The sequence below is a fragment of the Temnothorax nylanderi genome, unplaced genomic scaffold, assembly GCF_030848795.1.
Source record: "Temnothorax nylanderi isolate EJ_2023f unplaced genomic scaffold, tnyl_v1.0 TNYL_tig0001_pilon, whole genome shotgun sequence".
Taxonomy (NCBI): domain Eukaryota; kingdom Metazoa; phylum Arthropoda; class Insecta; order Hymenoptera; family Formicidae; genus Temnothorax; species Temnothorax nylanderi.
In genome coordinates this window covers 2,082,653-2,104,199 of record NW_027249063.1, presented here as the reverse complement: position 1 = coordinate 2,104,199, position 21,547 = coordinate 2,082,653, and the positions used below count along the sequence as shown (strand labels likewise).

Below are 21,547 nucleotides of genomic sequence, written 5' to 3'. Positions count from 1 at the left end.
GAATTTTTCTTCTTTCTCTTTCTCAGAGCGCAGACATATGTCTGCGTTTTAAAAGCACAAGGGAAGAAAAATATAAAAAAGAAAAATATCTAACGTTAATTGATAATTAAGAAAAAAAAAACAATCAGGAAAGCTTTGACAAGCATTATCACCAGGAGATGGCAGCAGCACACTCAACCGTTCAGTTAAACACTGTGACACTGCGCAAGGCGCAGGTTCGACTGCCAATCGCCTCTATTTCCGTGGACGTCGAGCGCGTGTGCCAGAGAGATCGTTCAGTGCGGCTTAGACTTCAGCCGGACGGAGTCTGGGCTATATACCTCGTTCTCGGTGAGCGACACAGTAAGTATACGAATTGCTGACTGAAGTCGACAGGATCGGCTGCACGTTCACCTCTATAGTGACGCACGTTATTGATACCTGATAGACTCGTGTTCGGTAGTGATTCACCAAAATTGGAGTACAATCTCACTCAGAGCTCCGAGTGCGCCGAGCGGTGAACGGTGTGTCGTAATATGTGGAAAAGTGTGACGTTGAGACGATTTCGCAATGAGGCAAAGAGGAAAATGAATTTTCCTCTCCAATTACACGCGACAGCTTTTTCATTTTGTGAATACTTCACTGACATTGCGTGCATAAAGAATACATAATGATAAAACCTGTTCAGTCTTGGACTGGCCGCTTACATAATTTCTGTTGTAGTATTTCTAATTTGTAATTGTAATGATATTATAATTCAGACTCAATTAGAATTAATGAATGAGGATTCAATTAGAATACATTTTGGGATATATTCCATATTTCATCAAATCGATAAGAGCTATTCAGGTTTAAGAGAATTTAGAAATTCTGAGAAAGAATTAATATTTTATTGTTTTATCTGAATAACTATTACAAAATTTTATATAAATTAAATATTAATCTAAAAGCTTTGCATTTCAAGGAGAAAATTTCAATTATAGTATATTTTTCATCGGATCGTAAAATAACTGTCTCATTTCAGTCTACAGAGGTGCATATATATTTTGATACGTTTCGTAGTTCACTGATTGTATTCTTTTTCGTGAATAATTTACTCTAATTTTTATGGGCGTATATTTGAAAATATAATAAATTTTATGTATGCAAGAAATGATCAATAATCGATATAAAAACTTTAACTTGAGAGAATTGAGTATAGTAGCAAGCAATTCTTTTCACGATAAAAATCTCTTAAGCATTACGTTACTGGGAGTTATGTCACTCATGTATTTGCGCAAGTGTTAATAATTTGAAGAAAGTCATAAGAGCTGATGCACATTAGTGGATAACGGCAAATCTTTACAGTCATAGTGGCGTGTTAATGCAGGGCCAAAGGTCATACTCTTCGATATATCAAAAGAAATGACATTCTTATCACCGAGAGCAAAGATACTGTTGTATCACGAAAGATAGAAATTCAAATTTGAATATTTCCCGAGCGATCGAGATATATCATCCTTGAAGGATATTCAAACGTCGAGACGAAAACAAATCACTTGATAATACGTAGTAGTCAGAGCAATAATTTGCATAAATTGTTTCCATCCATACATAATAGGTTTTTCTTTTACGATAAAAGTGAAATAAATTGTTCACTGACATGAACTCAGTAAAAACTTACATAAAAGGGAGAAAGCAGCGATAATCACCCCCGTCATACGCGAATTAAAACATATATTAAAAATTTATAACAAATACATATTATGAAAAACTTATATTTTACATTTTATAAAAAAATAATATTTGTAAAAAAAAATAAATGTCGCGATAGTTTTTTTGCTGTATTTAATGTTTTTCTCAAAACTACGTATATACATATATACGCATAGAATATATGTTTACTCACAATTCTGGCGCTAAATATGCCCGATTAGCGTGTGATAACGGTGTGTGATTCAAATAAAATCGAGAATTAAAATTAGCATTTAATATTTAATGTGGAATATAAATGCTGACTTTGGAGAAAACTTTTTAAAAACAAGAATTGATATACTTTTCCATAAACTAATTTTTAATTATAATTATAATTATAATTGTTACGTTAATAATTTCAAGATATTTTAAAAAACTTTCTTTTTAAAAACTGATTTGTTTAACCCCATAGGTTACAGTTAAAAATTTCTTTACTCGTGAGTCACGTATAAGGAATAAAATATTTAAATGTAGCAGACTAGACAAGATGTGGAATTAATCAGTATTTTCCGTTTTTTTAATGGTTGTGATGAATGAATTAGATAATCAAGGCAGACTCTATCAATTCATCTGACAAGATAGCCTTCATTGCAATGTATTACGTTCATTCGCGTACGCACGACTGACGCATCGTGGAAACTGCAGGCAGCACGTGCACCTCACGTTCCGTATATGCGAGCCATTCGATATTTTTCTATTTTATCCTCTCGCAACTCTTTCTCCTTTTTGTTATTTTTTACTACTTTTATTTTTAAATCACTTTTTATTCATCAATATATCTTTTAACTTTCATATACTTTTATTTATACTTATTACTTGAGAAAGTAAAAATAGATCTTCGGTAATTCATATCTTCGATAATATTTTTCAGGATAGTCCTACTTGTAGACGAAGATGACAGATTAGCTTTTACACAGATTCTATGTGGGCGAGGTTCTCATTGTGTGGAATCAATATAGAGCGTACATATTGACCGAGTCTTATTATAATCGTTTTTCTAAGAGTTGCCAAGAAATGATGCCAATGAACTTTAGTATGAACTCCTTCTGTGGCATATTCTATTTTTATTTGTTCTATTCTCGTCCACTATAATTATATTGACTATAATATTTCTTTTCCACGCAAATTCTAATTTATTATATAAAAATATCAGACTTATGTGTGTGTGCTGGATTCCATGTATATTATAGATAGTGGATCAGCTGTTTTCGAAAACATAACGACACGAAATGACACGGATCGAAAGTATTCTACAGTGTAACTACATGTGCATTTACATATCCCATTAACAAGTGAATGTCCTTCAATAATGTGGTATGCAGTAACGGACGCGTTGCATATAATTGATAAACTGATCCGTTTCTCGCCTGAATAAATTAATAATTATCGACTTAATTATCTGGGTGTTGCAATTTAAACTTGTGTATGTGTATCGCAGTAATAAATAAAATCCTGATAAAATCGATAAGAGTGAAAGTATAAAACACTCTCACATAAAAACTCTACTCAATTATAGCCTCGTACCCAAACCTTAAAAGGATGATTGGTGAAAATGAAGCCAGCTATCAGTTCTCTGATTGAATCACCATCCTATAATTATATTGCAGGTAGAAAACAGATATATCAGGCAATTCTAAGGCTTCTGTCATCACGATATGTGGGTATAGCAATTAATTTCTTTATATGCTGATTTACATACTGATTGTAAATTTAAATAATAACCGATAATAAAAGCGATGTAAGACATCTATCTTCTAGTATTAGAAACTGTTTAGAATTCAAAACAGAGAAGTTAATTAAGTCGCAAGGTCGACTTCATGCGAATTGTAACCACAACAATCATTACTATGGATGTGAAATATGATTTATGTCAATTGTAGCCTACGAGAAGATTCTATTCGTGAATCAACTATGATGATGGTGACGAAGCAAAATGCTCTGAAAATATATTTGTTTTAAAATTTTGATAACATTTAACGTTATAGATAACGTTATAAAAGTTAAAAAGATCAACGCACAGAAACACGTTATATCACAAATTATTACTTTATTAGATATTTCCTAAATATTTAATATTCAAATCCTACAATTTTTTCATAATAAATTATTTTTTATTTCAATTTTTATTGCATTTTTAAATATTCTTTTTTTCGGCAAATGCACCTGTTATTATTGTTATTAAAGATTAAAAATATATACTGTATTAAATATATACTGTAAATATAATGTATTCAATTTTTTTACTCTCTTATCATGCGTGCTAATCGTATTGTGTTTTATCTTTCTTTATCTTATCTTACTTCTCGCTAAATCAATAATTATAATTATAATTTCTTGTAATGTAATGTACGCAAGTGCACGAAGTCTGCACACGGATATCAGTTACGTTTTCAAAATGAATCGCGTCAAGTTCTCTTTACATCACGCGTACCAGAAAAAAAAAGTAAGAGAACCAGGACAACGACGCGTGTTATGCGAACGAAAGGTGAATAGTTCACGCGATTAATGCTATGAATGTCTCGTTTCGTAATCGACACGCCAGACGAGGCAATTCATTTACGCCAATCGAAGATTTCGAGGTCGATCGAGACTGTATTCGGGACAAAGGTCTTGCGAAAATCTGTCGAAGGAATCTGTCGGTTCTCTTCGGTCGAAAGTCCTATTCGTTCGACGACTATATCATCCGTAAGTAACTTAGTAAAAACACATCGTAAATACGAGATCCAATCCAGAAAATTTATCCGTTTTATTCACATTCCGCAATTAGTACATTGATTATTGCAACGTGCGCGAATAATGTATACCACATTATTTTCCAGACAAATATATTTTACACAAGAATTTAAAATTAAAATATATTATACATAGAACAGGGCATAGTGTGCGATGAACTATATACATAAACAATATATGGAGGGGTAAAAACCACAGTGGTGTGAGTCAAATTTTTTTAAATATTTTCTCGTGTACATAGATGCAATCTGTACAATATATAAATTGCATCTATGCACATAAAAAAATATTTTAAAAAATTTGACCTACACCACTGTGGTTTTTACCCCTCCATATACACATATGATTCAATAAAGCAAAATTATGACTGCATAGCTTTTATAATAAAAATAGTAATAACATTATCAGCACTTTACTATCAATTATAAGTAATTAGTTCATCATCATGTAATTTTAGAGAATTTGTTATACAAATCACGATTTTTTAGCGTGTTACTGAAATATATATGTACACATCGCATTAACTTGCTGCCATTATATAATACAGATCGGAATTTCCCGAGCATATTTAGTTATCGCAATGACAATTTTATATTTATCATCAAATCGGAAGTCTTCTTCATTCAGGATGGCAGATAAGACATCAAAATAATTTTAATTGCGCATAGATTCGATCAACATCCGCTTACGGCGAATACGTGGCCCATAATTACGAATGATAATTATGAATGGTTTCCATTGATATATGCACCAGGTATGTCTTATCGACACGACAAGTGATTTTCCGGCAATTCTCGATGTTATAAGACGCGCCATTTTCTGTCGTTATCGTGTATGTCAAGTATACATATAATAGACTCGAGACGATATGAATCACCGATGTCTAAAGGAGAAGAAAATAAATTCCATGTTCATACCGTTTCATAACAAATAATATTGATGTATGAATAAAATTACTATGTATTCACCAAAGCTGTTATAAGTTTATGTTCAATATATTCAATATGAATTTATATTTCTGAATCTATATTGAAAGATATAAACATGAATATATCTTCAATATATTCAGATATATTTAACTAATAATATTTAATTAAAACATATATTTGTCTGATAAACTTGCATAAAATATTACTACATATTAAATAGAAAAAATAATTAACTAAATAAGAGATTATCTAAATATTTGATTAAATAAAACTTTCAGGCAAATATATGTACTTATTAAAAGCATAAATAGAAATTTTATAGTTAGTTGCAAACTTATATTTAATAAAAAATGCTAAAACATATTTCAATCTAAATAATTCTCTTATTTCTTAATAATTCTGTAATCATCAATTTTTTACACGCTATAAATTAATATTAAGTCAATCTTAAATCACTTCGCTGTTTCGCATTTCCACTATCATGAAGTTTAATAAACCATAGAATTTATTCATGAAACGATTTACTTTGCTGATTTCCAGTTTACAACGCAATTTATATCTTCTAAGAAGTACATAAACGCGATACACGTAAACAATAATATAAGCGAGAATCAGTGACAGATTAATAAAAATTGCACATCGATTTTCATAATACTTTCATGATCTATCTGATCAATTTATCGCATTGCGATCTTTAATTGACATTGGTATATGTATTAAGACGTTCTGCGTCACTGGAAGTAAAATCTATCTGCGATAACTGACTCATAAAAATATTTTTTTATTTATAAAAAAGAAATTTAAACGGATGTTTCTACGTCAAAGCTATGAAACGATATAACGTTATTGGTGCGATTTACTAGTATTAAATTGATGACTTATTGAATGGTCGTTGACCATCAATCATGCTACAGAGTGCACATAATCATCGCCATCATAAAACAATGTAGTATTATTTAAACACCCTGAATGTGTATAAAAAAATTCAATGTTTACGTTATACACATATAATCTGCGTATAAAATGTGATGTGTATAAAAAAATATCATTATTTTTATTGTTCCTTAATGCGCGCATCGACAATTTATTTATGATATTGTATTCGTGATATGCAATCGTTAACCATATATTATTCGCTTGATGCGAAGTCCAAAATTTCCACAAGAATGTCTCTACGTTACGTGTTTTCGATACAAGTAATGCAAATATTGCACGTGACTCCGACACAGTTGGTTGGCACGCCAAAAACAGAAGTCAACAAATATTATATGCTGTATCATGCGTAGTTGAATGTTAACGTTCTATTCAGATGCACTCGCAATTTGCCAACCTCACACTCAATGTCAGTCACGATGCGTCAATGAGTCAATTTGCGGATAAACTTCAATAAGTGTTACGATACAATTTGATCTTTCACGAACTTAATCGCTCGTTAATTTTTTATATTTTGATATCGCTCCTTTGGTAACGAAAAATTTGACTTGATATTTCAATACGCAAAAAAATGACCAAAAGACAGATTCCTTTCATTGTAAAAAAAAATTATTTTTAACTTGTCGCTTTTGTTAATTTATTGTCTGCAATAATCATCATTTAAAATAAAGCATCGAGACAAATCCAAATCTTTACTTTAGGCATAATAATTAATTTTTGCCGCTTCCAATATAGATATAATAATGAAATATAATAATGAATTTTTAAATTCTCTAAACAAATACAAGGTAAAGTTAATCTTATGCGAAATCCACAATTTGCTGCCCTTTGCATATGCAAAGAAACATTTATTTCAAATATAATGTGTACATCACACAGAGAAAAAATAATGACAAGAATGCAATTTAATAAAAATCGAATACGCGAGATAAAAATTATAAATTAATCTTAGTTATAATATTATAATAATTACGATTGTACTAAAAAAGAGAATGTAATTTGTCTGTTTCAGAAATACTAGAAATACTTGCCGAAAGTGCCTAGGGAAGATATAGCACTTACTATTAGATAGATAGAGCTTAGAGAAACAAACGAGAAAAGGGACGTTTGAATTTATGATAAAAATTATCATGCCGTAGAAAGAACGTTCCGAGAAACTGGATGCTGCGTCTAACGAAAACTCTCGAGGACATCGTTATCGCGATCACACGATCATTTGGAGTTCGAACTCGAACAAAGACTGAGACAGCGGGAGAAAGAAATAGCTTTAAAACTCGTCGACGAGCAAACACTCTTTGACGACACACAAAATAATTAAATCGGCCTAAGCAGTCTCGATAAGGAATTAATTCATTTTGTGAAGATAAAGTGTAGTGAAGTTTGTTTAGTTTCTTATACGCGATTTAGGATAGAGATAAAAAGAGTGATAATATATATTGTGAAATTTAATAAAAGTAACAACTGGCAAAATGCATTCCATACGTGCCCATCGAGCGTTGAACAAACATAAAACTGTGTTACAAATATGGAAGATCGCCACGAAAGGCTTCGGCACGAATGTAGAATACAGACCAATCAGAAGTGTCCTCGTCGCCAATCGAGGTGAGCAAATTGTTATTCATTTTTGGTAAAGCGACACTACAAACGCGAAATTTTCTTTAAAAACATCGGTATTTAAAAAAGGACATTGTAAAAAGTCAATTTTACAAAATTTGTTAAGTTATAGTGTAAATTTCTCTTTTGCAATTTTTGATATGTTTCAAAAAATATATGGTATCATTACATTATAATATTATCATAATTATATTTTATTAAAATAAAGAATATTTTAAATACTAGATTAAAAAGAAGGACAAAAATATTTCAACATTTTAATGTACATTTACTGTGTTGTCTTTTCCCGTAACAAAATATTCCGTATATCTAATAAATGTTAATTACAAAATAATTTTTTTCCTAACTTGATCGCTGTTACAAAACGTGTCTTGATCTCACCAAATATCAAATTTTGTTATATTGCAATCAATATTTGACTAGTGACTTCTAAACGGATTTCGAAAGATTGCAAGAAGAAACTTATCTTGCGTAAAAAAACAGATAAGACAATACACGATACATTACATGCATTATTAATACAAATCTAATTTTAAATACCGCAAACTCATTAATACGATTATTAACGGCAGTTTGCAATTATTAATTTTATCACTAATTACTATTTTAATAGGTTACAAACACTTATGTAATTGAAATTGAATTATGCAAAATTTGAGTCTCCTTTTCTTTTATTGTATTCCCCCATGGTATATTGTAGTATTTTACTTGTAATTTCTATGTAAAAATTCGTTAATAACACTGAGAAAAAAATTAGCACACATTTCAAATAATTGCTACTTTCATTGAAAGCAATCATCATTGCTTTCACTGGGTACGATATATCGACGTCGAATTGATGAGTTAATGAACGTTATCAGTGACTTGTTCATTTTTGTAGGACAAGGTTGCGTGATTAATCAACATACGTTGTTCTTGATATAGAACCGAGAAATCGAGTACATCTTAAGCACTCCGTTTAATTAAACCGTGTACCATAATTTACTCACGTAATACGTCTAAATGAATTCAGAGATTCGCATATTTTCTGCATTCACGTTATCATTCTAAAAATATTACAAGACTAATAAAAAATGGCATATGTTTCAAAATTATTTTAAATCTTTATATGGACATTAATATTTTTTAAAATATAAAAAATATTGATTTGAAAAATATTAATGTCCATATAAAAAATTTTGATAATAAGTTTATCAAATTAAAATCAATTTTCCTTAACAAAAGTTTGATTAAAACATTTTTTTATTTTCTTAATTTTTAATATTAAATATATTAGACAGCTTCGAATTAAGATGCAGTTAATGTAAAACTGACGTAAAATTAAATAAAGCATATAACGCCCGATTTCAAGTTACATCGATTTCTTATCGATTTTGTATAAAATCTTAATACGCAGACATAATATTTCAGGAGAAATTGCTATTCGTGTGTTTCGTGCTTGTACGGAACTTGGTATTCGCTCCGTGGCAATTTATTCGGAGCAGGATAAAATGCAGATGCACCGTCAGAAAGCAGATGAGGGCTATTTAGTAGGCAAAGGACTACCACCCGTTCAAGCTTACCTCAATATTCCTGAAATTATCCAAGTAGCCAAAGAAAACAACGTCGACGCCATACATCCTGGTTACGGATTCCTTTCCGAGAGAGCAGACTTTGCTCAAGCGGTTACTAATGCTGGCATCAGATTCATCGGGCCTAGTCCTAAAGTCGTCCAACAAATGGGAGACAAAGTAAATTATTATTGATACGTATATCATATTTAAGAACATTTAACGCGTTATTTATATTCGATATATTAAAATTTATAATAAAAAACGGCGACAAACTGCTTGTTCCAATTAGGGTATTCCAAATTGTTTTGCTTCGGATGTAAGATTTTTAAGCGTAATAATATAAAACAACGAAATTTGTGGGTGTGCTCAACATCAGGAGCTAGAAATCTTAAATTTTGATTAATTTTTGTTATACGATTCTTCAAAAATTCTAGAATCAAGATACAACAAATACAATGTAATTTAATCGATAGGTAGCTGCTAGACAAGCCGCGATTGAAGCTGGAGTGCCCATCGTTCCGGGAACAGATGGACCGGTAACAAGTTCTGACGAGGCGATAGAGTTCTGTAAGAAGCACGGTCTTCCGGTTATCTTCAAGGCAGCATACGGAGGTGGAGGACGAGGTATGACTAAGACGTAACTACTAAAACGTCAAGAACTAACAGTCACAGCATTTCAGTTTACCTAAATATAAAAGAAATATTTACAACTTCCCAAAACTACCTATAAAGTCTTAAATATTAAACTTTGAATATTAAAACAGGAGCGATAGATTTATAATCTTTCGTTGCTAAAGAATGTTTTAAGATTTCCTTCTTTATTGTAAAAATAATTCGATATTTTGGCATTATCGAATTTACTGGTGTTATATTATCGCATACACGTTATTCATACGTCATACAATGATATTATTCATACAAGCTAAAATTTCCGTGGAAAATAAAAGTAAATTTACCGTGAAACAACATAATCGGCTATAGCCATAAAAGATCGTAAATATGAATCATATGGACAAAGAATGTTTCTTTTCTGCTGAATAACGTTCTACGCGCATTAAACGCGCCTATTCGTTATCAAACAATGCAAAAATTATTTGCACACGAACTACATTTACGACCAGTTACTCGGCGATAATATCGCGAAACGACGTGCATACCTGTTGGACAATAACGATTTGCGCATGACATAATGATGGGTATTTAAGTACGTTATGTAAAATATATAGAATGGTATTTTTAGAAATTATAATACTATGTAGCCAATAATAATTTAAAAATACTGTGTCTTTCTAATATAATTAAAAATTATTTCTTTTGTTAAAGTAACATTTCTCTAATATTAACAAAGGTATATATCACCGAAACAATTCATCCATTATTTTATCGACTAATTATTTTAATTTTATTTTGTTTGCTCATATATCAGAAAAATATTTTCTTCATGCCATCCATTAAATCAATACAGTAGATATTAATTACGCATATATTCATTACTACATTTTTGACAGAAGAGAAAAAGGCTCACACACTACATTTATTATTTTGACATAATAAGACATTATGTAATGCGCATCATTATTAATTAGTAAAATAATAAATACAATATAATATTAAAGATGAGAAATATTTCAATCTTATTAACTAAAATTTAAGAAATGGATCTAGGTCTTATAGAATATCCTGTCAATTTTTTAAAATTAATTATGTGTATCAAAATGTGACATTATTAAGAAATTTTATCATTAAAAATAGGTATGAGAGTCGTAAGACAAATGGAAGAGGTCGGTGAGATGTTCGAGCGTGCATCTTCGGAAGCCGCGGCTGCTTTCGGAAATGGCGCGATGTTCATCGAGAAATTCATTGAGAGACCACGTCATATTGAAGTTCAATTACTTGGGGACCACGCTGGCAATGTCGTGCATCTATATGAACGCGACTGTTCTGTGCAGCGTCGTCATCAAAAGGTCAGTATCCTGGTTAATTTTAATTTAGTGCACGCAACAATTAAGTTAAAAATATTATTCCAATATTGATTATTGAATGTAATATTCTCAGCAACATTTTAAGAAACATTATATATTTTTGCAAATTCATAATTAGTTTCTAAAAACTATAAATAAACGGTTTGATAATATAAATAATGATTTTCAAGAAGATATCATCCGATTGACGATCAAAATTAGTAGCGCTTGTATAAGTTAATTTTATTAACACATACTTTGTAATATCGGGATGAAGATAACTGATATAAGATTCTTAGAGATTAAATACAGAAGATACGTAGATATCATGAAAAATATGTATAAGATAAAAATATTGTTGCTATAAGCTAACATAATATAAAAGCTTTGAGTTAGCAATTTTCTCTCCAATTCTGTAAACAAATTAGAATTCGTCCAGTTTTTCCTCAAGGATTTCTCAAGGATGCCTGAATACGAAAGGTAAGTACATTCACCGCGGACGCGTTCGTTCATCTTGTCCGAAACAAGGACGATGACGCAACCACACGAGATTCATGATTATAGTCCGCAGATTTACGTAATAGTTTTCAAATTAATAATAGCTCGACATCGTAAAATGTGGTGCAAACGGGCTTGTTGCGCTTCTACATTATGGATAGAATATGAAAAACTCGAGTGTCATTCTAAGCAATTTTACAAAACCTTTATAAAATACGCAGGTTATCGAGATTGCGCCAGCTCCAGTATTGTCGGCCACGGTTCGTGAGAAAATGACTGAATACGCCGTCAAATTGGCAAAACACGTTGGTTATTCGAATGCCGGTACTGTGGAATTCTTGGTTGATCAATCTGGAAATTTCTATTTTATTGAAGTCAACGCCAGATTACAAGTGGAGCACACAGTAACCGAGGAAATAACAGGGTAATGAAATAAACGTATAAAAAAATGATAAATATCTTTTCACATTTCTCAATCGTCAATTATATTAATTGTAACATTAACCACACGCATATACTTTGCGCAAGCGTCAATTGTTACACGCCGCTTCGTTCTTTCAGAATCGACCTCGTGCAATCCCAAATTCGAATCGCCGAGGGCATAACACTACCGGAGCTCGGCATGACGCAAGAAAAAATCGTACCTCGAGGATTCGCGATTCAATGCCGTGTAACCACGGAAGATCCGGCTAAGAACTTCCAGCCGGACACTGGAAGAATAGAAGTTTTCCGTTCCGGTGAAGGTATGGGCATCCGATTGGACGGCGCTTCCGCATTCGCCGGTGCTATAATCTCGCCGTATTACGATTCGCTTCTTGTTAAGGTAAGAAATATAAAATAGTATCATTGTTGTATGCAGATATACAACTTTTATAAATAACTGGTACTTTAATATAAATAACAGAATATTTCTTTCATAAGATTATCATGTTAAAGAAAAACAAATAAAATGCTGAAAAACAAAGTATATTATTGCACGTTTCCTTAAAAAAAAAAACCAAATTGATTCTGACAAAAAATCAGCATTAAATATTTAATTTCTATTTTAACAATATTTTCGATTTTTTAATATTATCTAATATAATTTAATCAATTTCTATTATTTTGTAGAGATTTAAATTATTCCGACATAGAGACAATCCCGATCGCAAAGAAACCTCAACATATTTATCATATTATCTGTATTTGAAAAATAACATTCTCTCTTTCTCAGGTAATCGCCCACGCCGGTGATCTTCAATCATCCTGCGCCAAGATGAATCGAGTCCTCCGCGAATTCCGCGTGCGCGGAGTAAAGACGAATATACCTTTTCTACTAAACGTCCTGGAGAATCAAAAGTTCCTCAACGGTATTGTCGACACATACTTCATCGACGAAAATCCTCAGCTCTTTCAGTTTCAGCCGAGCCAGAATCGAGCTCAGAAATTGCTCAATTACATCGGTACCGTCCTGGTGAACGGCCCGAGCACGCCACTGGCTACTCAACTGAAGCCAGCGGACATCAAACCGCACATTCCGCAGATTGCTCTAGGTACATGATCGATTACCAACGAATACGATGGCGATAATCGGGGGTGACATACTTTAAACTACAACCATAGAAAAGTTCGATAGCCAAAAAATCCCAGTCCTATTAAATTTCGACATTAAGCGTTAAATTAGATAATGTCCGCATTAGGTGGCAAAATTACTCTAGCCATAATTAGAGCAGAGGCGTACGGAGGATGTGCTTTCATGCGTGGATCAGCGAACCAGGGATCGTATTTTTTTTCTATTTTATTTTTTTATGTAAACAGGATGTCTACTAATTCTCTGCTCGGATTTATTAACGTTTACATGAAGGTTGCTGCAAATTAATCCTGTGAATGTTCATGTATTATTGAAATTTTTGAAGATTTCTTTTAATTTTTAAGAACTATTAACAAATGACTCAAAAGATCATTTAAATCTATATCTATATTAATTTTTATTATGTTTTCTTACATGATGAGACTTTTCTTTGATTTAATGACCGTTATAAATTTACAAATACTCGACTTTACATATTAAAAAATTATATCATTTTTCATTAAATTTTAATCGATTAAAAATTATTAGTGCTTTAATGAAAGCAAGCAGTATTAAATCATGTGTGTGATATCATATAATATATTAAAATATATTACGCAAAAAATAGTAAACATCCTTTTTGCTTATAAGTAACAAATCGTTTCCGCTTCTCTGCTGGGTTTATAGGAACACTCGGTTTAACCGTTACAAAAAAATCTATTTTTTTTTTCTTTTTGGTGTGTTCTTGTGTCTAAATTCCGTAATTACTGCACTGCGCTACATTAAGCACACTGCACACTGCGCGAATTCGTACATAAATGGGGTCATGAAGCATCTTCATATGTCTCTACTTATCGTCATCACTTTAATAACAAGTAATAAAGAAGCATGCTGTTTTTCGTTACCAATTGGCATTATTCGTAAATAATTCAATATTTCATTCTATACGCATAATCAACAAAAACTCATTTATATTTAAAGTCATCGGTATACGCTATGCGTTTACGAATGGGATATATCCAATTTAATTGAGACAAATCCCGGAAATCATGTTTTGAAGACTCATATTGTCATACTTTTATATAGTAACTTACATCTTTAAATATTAATTTCCCTCTTGTACACACTTCTCTCTTTATCGCATGCTTTTATCTTTTGTTTGGCAATTTTTTTAGACTTTGCTAAGCTTGCAGCTGCAGAAGAGACCAATGATCCCGACGTACCAGGTATGATTACACACAGTATTATATATTATATATATTGCCTTTTCTTTATTTATTTATATTATTTTAAGATTTAGCATTGCGCAGCTTGAGAAGCTAAAAACTGAACACCGGTATAGTATAACAAAATTTTGTGTATAAATAAAATTTTTTAATTTGTTATTATTCTTTCAGATTGGCTGACATTTATTTATTGGAATTTAATTCCTTCGTTTTTCTAAATTTGAACATATAATTAATTAGTATATTGAATACACCGGTACTAAATAAGTTGTTAATAATAATGCTATTAATAATAATCTATATATATATAGCTACATTACATTGAAATATTAATTTATTACTTAGCTCGTAGCAATATATTAATTTGCAAATGCTACGCTTGTCTTGTAAAATATTTTCTTAGCATAAATTTTTCGAATCAAAAAATATGTTTAATAATGCTATATGATACTTAAAATAATATATAACAAAAATTTTTATACTTTCGATATTTATATTTTATATATATGTTAAATAATTTAATTAAATTTCAAATTGAACTTATTTGAAAGAAATCAAAAGGAGAAAATGTTAAAAATATTTATAAACATGCAGTATTAATATAATTCAATATTAAATTAATAATCACGTAAACATACAATAATTATTTTATAAATGATTAATTTTTTATTGTTATATTTTAACGATGTTTATAATCCACCGCTTGTCATAAACATTTTTCACGCCTACTAACAACAGCACGTGCCAAATAACAATCCGTTCTTTTTAGAAAAGTATCAAACTAATCCTCTTCTGTGCTCCTTTTCAGAACTTCTGGATCCTCCGAAAGGATTCCGACATATTTATAAAGAGCAAGGTCCGGAAGCTTTCGCCAAGGCTATTAGACAGCACAAGGGTCTCCTTTTAATGGACACCACGTTCCGTGATGCCCATCAGTCCCTTTTGGCGACTCGTGTACGATCACACGATTTACTGATGATCTCCCCATTCGTCGCTCACAAATTCAGCAATCTTTACTCGCTGGAAAATTGGGGCGGCGCGACCTTTGACGTGGCCTTAAGGTTCCTTCACGAGTGCCCTTGGGAACGGCTGGAAGATATGCGCAAAACCATCCCTAATATTCCATTTCAAATGTTACTGAGAGGCGCTAACGCTGTCGGGTACACGAACTATCCCGATAACGTCGTCTTCAAGTTCTGCGAACTGGCTGTGAAGACCGGCATGGACATCTTCAGAGTATTCGACTCGCTCAATTACTTGCCAAATCTTATCGTTGGTAAGTTTGAAGCGGCCTATAACTATATAACTCAATTATAACGCAACTGATGAAGTGACATTCTCAAAGCAAAATAATCTTGATTCATTTTAATTCTAATCACAAAGCCATTCAGTATACTTGGAATATTTTCTCGTAAATATTTCTTCGTTGAACGCGAGTTTTTCTTCAGGTATGGAGGCCGCTGGGAATGCCGGGGGTATCGTCGAAGCAGCGATTTCCTACACGGGTGACGTAAGCGACCCGAATCGTACCAAATACAATTTGAAGTATTACACCGACTTGGCGGACGAGCTGGTCAAAGTGGGCACTCATGTCCTGGCGATCAAAGATATGGCTGGATTGCTCAAACCAAGAGCAGCCGAGATGTTGATCGACGCAATTAGGCAGAAGCATCCGGATGTGCCTCTTCATATACACACGCACGATACTGCTGGAGCCGGAGTAGCCTCTATGTTGGCCTGTGCGAAGAGCGGGGCTGACGTCGTGGACGTTGCCGTTGATAGCATGTCTGGCATGACCAGCCAGCCTTCTATGGGCGGCATTGTCGCTTCTCTTCAGGGTATAGTTTAACAAACTTTTAATTCTGAGCGATCATAAGTAATTAATTTTTATTTATCTTTTGTACTTGCACATGACAATTCTTAAACTGAGAAAATTTTCAATTAATGTCACGATAGGAACGGACATTGATACAAAATTGGATCTTTCTGATGTCTCCGAGTATTCCGCCTATTGGGAACAAACGAGAACGCTCTACGCACCCTTCGAATGCACGACAACGATGAAATCCGGAAATGCGGATGTCTACCTCAGCGAAATTCCCGGTGGTCAGTACACGAATCTGCAATTCCAAGCTTACTCGCTCGGTTTGGGCGAGTTCTTCGAGGACGTGAAGAAGGCGTACCGGCAAGCCAATCTCTTGCTCGGTGATATTATCAAAGTCACGCCGAGCTCCAAGGTTGTCGGCGACTTAGCGCAATTTATGGTTCAAAACAAATTGACCGCCGATGATGTTCTCAAGAGGGCCGAGGAATTGTCGTTCCCTAAATCAGTGGTCGAGTTTCTTCAGGGTGCCATTGGCGAACCTCACGGAGGATTCCCTGAACCTCTCAGGTAAGATTTTGCATGCGTACACGGATGTTAATTTCTCAGAATGTCTTTCATTAAATTTAACTTGCATTCGTAACTTTTGATCAGGTCAAAAGTTCTCAAGGACATGCCACGCGTGCAGGGCAGACCAGGCGCGAGTTTAGCACCACTCGACTTTGATGCTCTGAAGAAAGAGCTTAAAGAATCTCACCCGCACGTCACCGAAAAGGACGTCATGTCGGCCGCACTTTATCCTAAAGTAACAAAGGACTACTTGAACTTCAAGGAGCAATTTGGCCCGGTAGATAAATTCGAGACCAGAATCTTTCTAACGGGACCTAAAGTAGGCGAGGTGTTCGATGTCACGATTGAGAAGGGTAAAACTCTCAGTATCAAAACCTTGGCGGTTGCCGAAGATCTCACGAAAAATGGGGAACTCGAAGTGTTCTTCGAGATGAACGGTCAACTGAGATCTGTGTTCATCAAGGATAAAGAGGCTGTCAAGGTAAGCAAAACTCGCAGACTTTCAGTTTTATCCAATATGAAAATAATGAAACCAATAAAGTGGGATTACAATTTGGACAATTAAAAATGCAACGTGGTTATTGGCGCGTAAATTTATAAGTTAGTAATTTACAAAAGTCAATTAATATATGACGAACGTTTCGGTTTTGTTTTGAGCGATCTTCAGCATTGGATAGTCAAAACATTAAAAAATACAGTTACATGGAAACGATAATAAGTGAAACTTATTGAGTATTTCATTAATTAATATTAATTTTATTAAAAAACCTTTATATCTTATAAAACACAAATAACTCGAAATGTTTTTGAAAAACAGAACATTCATATGTATTTACATGCCCACATTACAATGTTTTATTGTTTTTCGATGTTTACTAATACTATTTATTTATTACATTTTATTACTTTTGACTTGTATTTACAATGACTCATTTCACCTCGGGTATTTATGTCTTTATTCTCTGTAACATCGGGATTATTCGATAACCGCCTCTAGACTCCACATCTATTTTCAATTGTATCAATCGTATTTAATATCTTCAAATTCACATTCACGCACTTAGACAATATGGTGAGTTAAATTTGACTTATTTATATTCGTATCTTAATTTCCTTGTTGATTATCACATTACAGATAGAGATCATTTAGTCAATTAATTACCAACATGCAAAATAATAGCTTTCTAACTCCCAATTTCAAAGCAACTTACCATTGAAAAATGGTAGAACGCGAAAAAATTGATATATTATGCAACTGTATTTATTTTATGTTCTGACCACGCTGAAGATGACTCAAAACTGAACCGAATGTCCGTCATATATCAACTTTGTAAATTACCAAATAAATTATAACTTATAAGTTTACGTATTAATAATACGTAAACGCGATGCCCACTCTCAATTGCCCAAATTGTAACTCCACTTTATTGGTTTCAGTTTTATTACTTTATACCATCAGGTTGATACTTCAATTACGTTATAATTAAAATGAAATTAAAATGTTAAATGACAGTTACATTGAGATTAAAATAAGATTATTATTTAAAAGTGAAATTGAAGTTAATTAAAATGAGATTGCAATTAAATAGAGATTAAATAAATATCTCAAATGCAAAATACAATACGAATTTTCTTATTCTCTATGCAGGAACTGCATGTACATCCGAAAGCGACGAAAGGTGACAGCAATCAATTGGGAGCGCCGATGCCTGGCGAAGTGATCGACATCAGGGTAAAAGTGGGCGACACCGTGGAAAAAGGTGCGCCGTTAGTCGTTCTATCTGCCATGAAGATGGAGATGGTTGTACAAGCGCCTCGAGCAGGGAAAATCAAGAGTCTTGAAATCAACCTTGGCATGAGATTGGAAGGAGACGATCTCGTTCTGACATTCGAATAGGCTCTCGTACTGATGGGACTGACCGAAAATCAAATCACGTGAAACCAACACCAAATATTTATTGCTATTTACTTGGATAATGCGTATGGAAGACAAGATCTTTAGCAACCTTCGTACGAAGCTTGGATTGAGATTTTCCATTCAATGCTATTTTAACATTCTGTTATCGATCACCGTCTTATCCAGAATCGTCGATCGCTTGAATAACCAAAGCTTATTATTCATGAATCATTTTTATCGCGCATTGACGAATTTTGTAAAATAATTGTTATGTTAATTGTTATTAATATTTTTTAAATAATTCTATTTCTTAGATGGTATATGTAAAACTACATCTTATACAGAGTTTTAAAAATGTTGCATCTATATATACACTGAACAAACTGTTCCATTTAGCAAAAAAAAAATAAAAAATGAAGAATTGGTACTTATTCATTACACGCACGGGCGTCACTTCCAATTTTCTTCTACTTGAAAGTACAACGATTATTCTTAACATAAAATGATTCCACATGGGCTTCCAACTTTCCACGTGAAGCAAGATCCATTCCACGTCGCCTGATGCTTGCAGTGAAAAATTATTATTGCGCGGTTTCGTATCAATTTTCCACGCGAATTGTACAATGATAGACCTCATTTCGCACGGCAAGCACTGGGCGATATGGAGTGGATCTTGCTTCGCGTGGAAAGTTGAAAATCCATGTAAAACCGTATAATGACAGACCTCGTTCGCATGCATTTCGCACTGCAAGCACCAGACGATGGGGGATGGACTTCGCTTCACGTGGAAAGTTGGAAACCAATGTGGAGCCATTTTAATGTAATGAACTGTATACGAAATGAAACTAGAACCATGATCTCAACAACATAAGTTAAGATCAAGGCCACCGGAGCTGACTCCAATTAGAAGTGGCGTATAATGAATAAGTACCAAGAAATTTAATGTGAAATTTATTTATCTGTACACGCAGCTTTATTTCGGAGTATTAATAATTAAAATTTTGAACGTCTTGCATATCATTTGTAATATAATGCGAATGGCCAATGTGATTATTATGATACAATTAAACAAAGCTGCCTAAGAAATATCACCGTTATTAATATCAAATGTACAGCACTCCTTTAATTCACTTAATCATTGTAAAAAAAATTCGACAATAATACCACGGTAATTTTTTAAATGTAAAGCATTCTTATGAGACATTTACAAATTGATACACGTTTTTACACATTTAATTGCATAAAAGACACACATTATAGTCTTTTTTCATATGTTAATCGTAACGTAAATAGATTTCTAAGATAAATATAAAAAATTGTAGTAAAAAACGATGTGCTTAGAAAGTATTAACTAAAAAATTTGTTTCAATAAATTATTTTCGGTGCATCGATATAAATGCACACGTTTTGTATAAAATGATTATATCGATGTGATCCGATTTATTTGTTCATGAGCAACGTACAAAAAGATGGAAAAAAGATCAACTATCTTCTTCAGCTCCATTCTATATTAATTATAGCGTGTATATATAAGCGATTACCCTGATAATTTAATTACAATATCGAGCTAAGCCTTCACGAATGATTTAGCAAGTATGTGGAAAAAATAATTCAGGGAACAAAGACTAGAATATTCCTGAAAAGCCTTGTCTTTGTTTTTTCAAGATCAAGATCAAATGTTACATCTTTCAAAAGAAAAGAATTTAATAAGTTTTTGTGTCGATTGAAAAAAAATATTTTTATAGTAAACAAATAATTATGAAAATTATCTACGTTCTATAATTTTATAATGTTATCTTAATGCGCGGATTTATCGAAAAATATGTACATTAAAGGTGTAAATCTCTATAAATATGTATATAATTGTGCCATAGATGCGGATATAATATTCCGACTGTATAAATGCGTGTTGCATTTACAGCAACATTTGTTATTGTAAATGCAATGTTGACAATATATATATTTTCAAAAAGGCGATTTTTTAGGAAATAAGGAAATAACGAAATCGCCATATTGTATGATATAAATGTAACAAATGTAAAGTATAAAACTATGTTTTATATCCATTGTATCAATATATTTCTACCTTAATCGTTTACAAAATCATTTTGTTCCTTTACTTAGAAATAAATAATTTAAAATAATTTTTTTTTTTTTTAAAGTTTTTATCTTTATAATTTTAATTTTAAGTATAAAAGATAAATAATGCATTAATGTGTATGATGTATATTATATAAATGATGTAAATTTTATTATTTTGTTAGAAAATTGTTGGAGATGTAATATTATGTACCTACTATTCGCCCATCAATACCTATTCTCAATAAATCTCATGTATCCTATATTTATATGTATAAATTTAATTAAACATTAAGTTAATTAAAATTAAATAATTTAAATATACATTTTTAATTTAGACATTCTAGACAAATACAATTCTATATGTATGCACAAAAGCAACTTATGTTATTGATTAATTATTTTATATACGTTGTATTAATAATTTAAAAGTTTCTATATTATGTATATTATTTTATTTCGTCATATAT

The 21,547-nt window shown here is 32.1% G+C and overlaps 1 protein-coding gene across 3 annotated transcripts; it reads left to right on the top strand.

Moving 5' to 3' along the window:
- The first annotated feature begins 183 nt into the window (after positions 1 to 183).
- Positions 184 to 21,060, top strand: Pcb (Pyruvate carboxylase). 3 transcript variants are annotated; one of them, XM_071707964.1, is made up of 14 exons: positions 184 to 342; positions 7,321 to 7,910; positions 9,333 to 9,652; positions 9,949 to 10,099; positions 11,228 to 11,439; positions 12,156 to 12,358; positions 12,496 to 12,757; positions 13,148 to 13,466; positions 14,659 to 14,709; positions 15,518 to 15,985; positions 16,158 to 16,547; positions 16,666 to 17,101; positions 17,186 to 17,582; positions 18,750 to 21,060. In XM_071707964.1, exons 2-14 carry the CDS (start codon positions 7,778 to 7,780, stop codon positions 18,996 to 18,998), a joined length of 3,591 nt encoding a protein of 1,196 aa, XP_071564065.1. In that variant the 5' UTR covers positions 184 to 342; positions 7,321 to 7,777; the 3' UTR covers positions 18,999 to 21,060. The 3 variants fall into 3 exon arrangements, with proteins under 3 accessions (XP_071564065.1, XP_071564234.1, XP_071564148.1); XM_071708047.1 differs by lacking the exon at positions 184 to 342 and adding an exon at positions 4,116 to 4,398; XM_071708133.1 differs by lacking the exon at positions 14,659 to 14,709.
- The last annotated feature ends 487 nt before the right edge of the window (positions 21,061 to 21,547 follow it).

Coding starts and splice junctions, on each gene's coding strand:
- Pcb (XM_071707964.1), top strand. CDS start 7,778: ATGCATTCCATACGTGCCCATCGAGCGTTGAACAAACATAAAACTGTG. Junction 13,467..14,658: donor CATTCCGCAGATTGCTCTAG/GTACATGATCGA, acceptor CAATTTTTTTAG/ACTTTGCTAAGCTTGCAGCT. Junction 16,548..16,665: donor CATTGTCGCTTCTCTTCAGG/GTATAGTTTAAC, acceptor ATGTCACGATAG/GAACGGACATTGATACAAAA.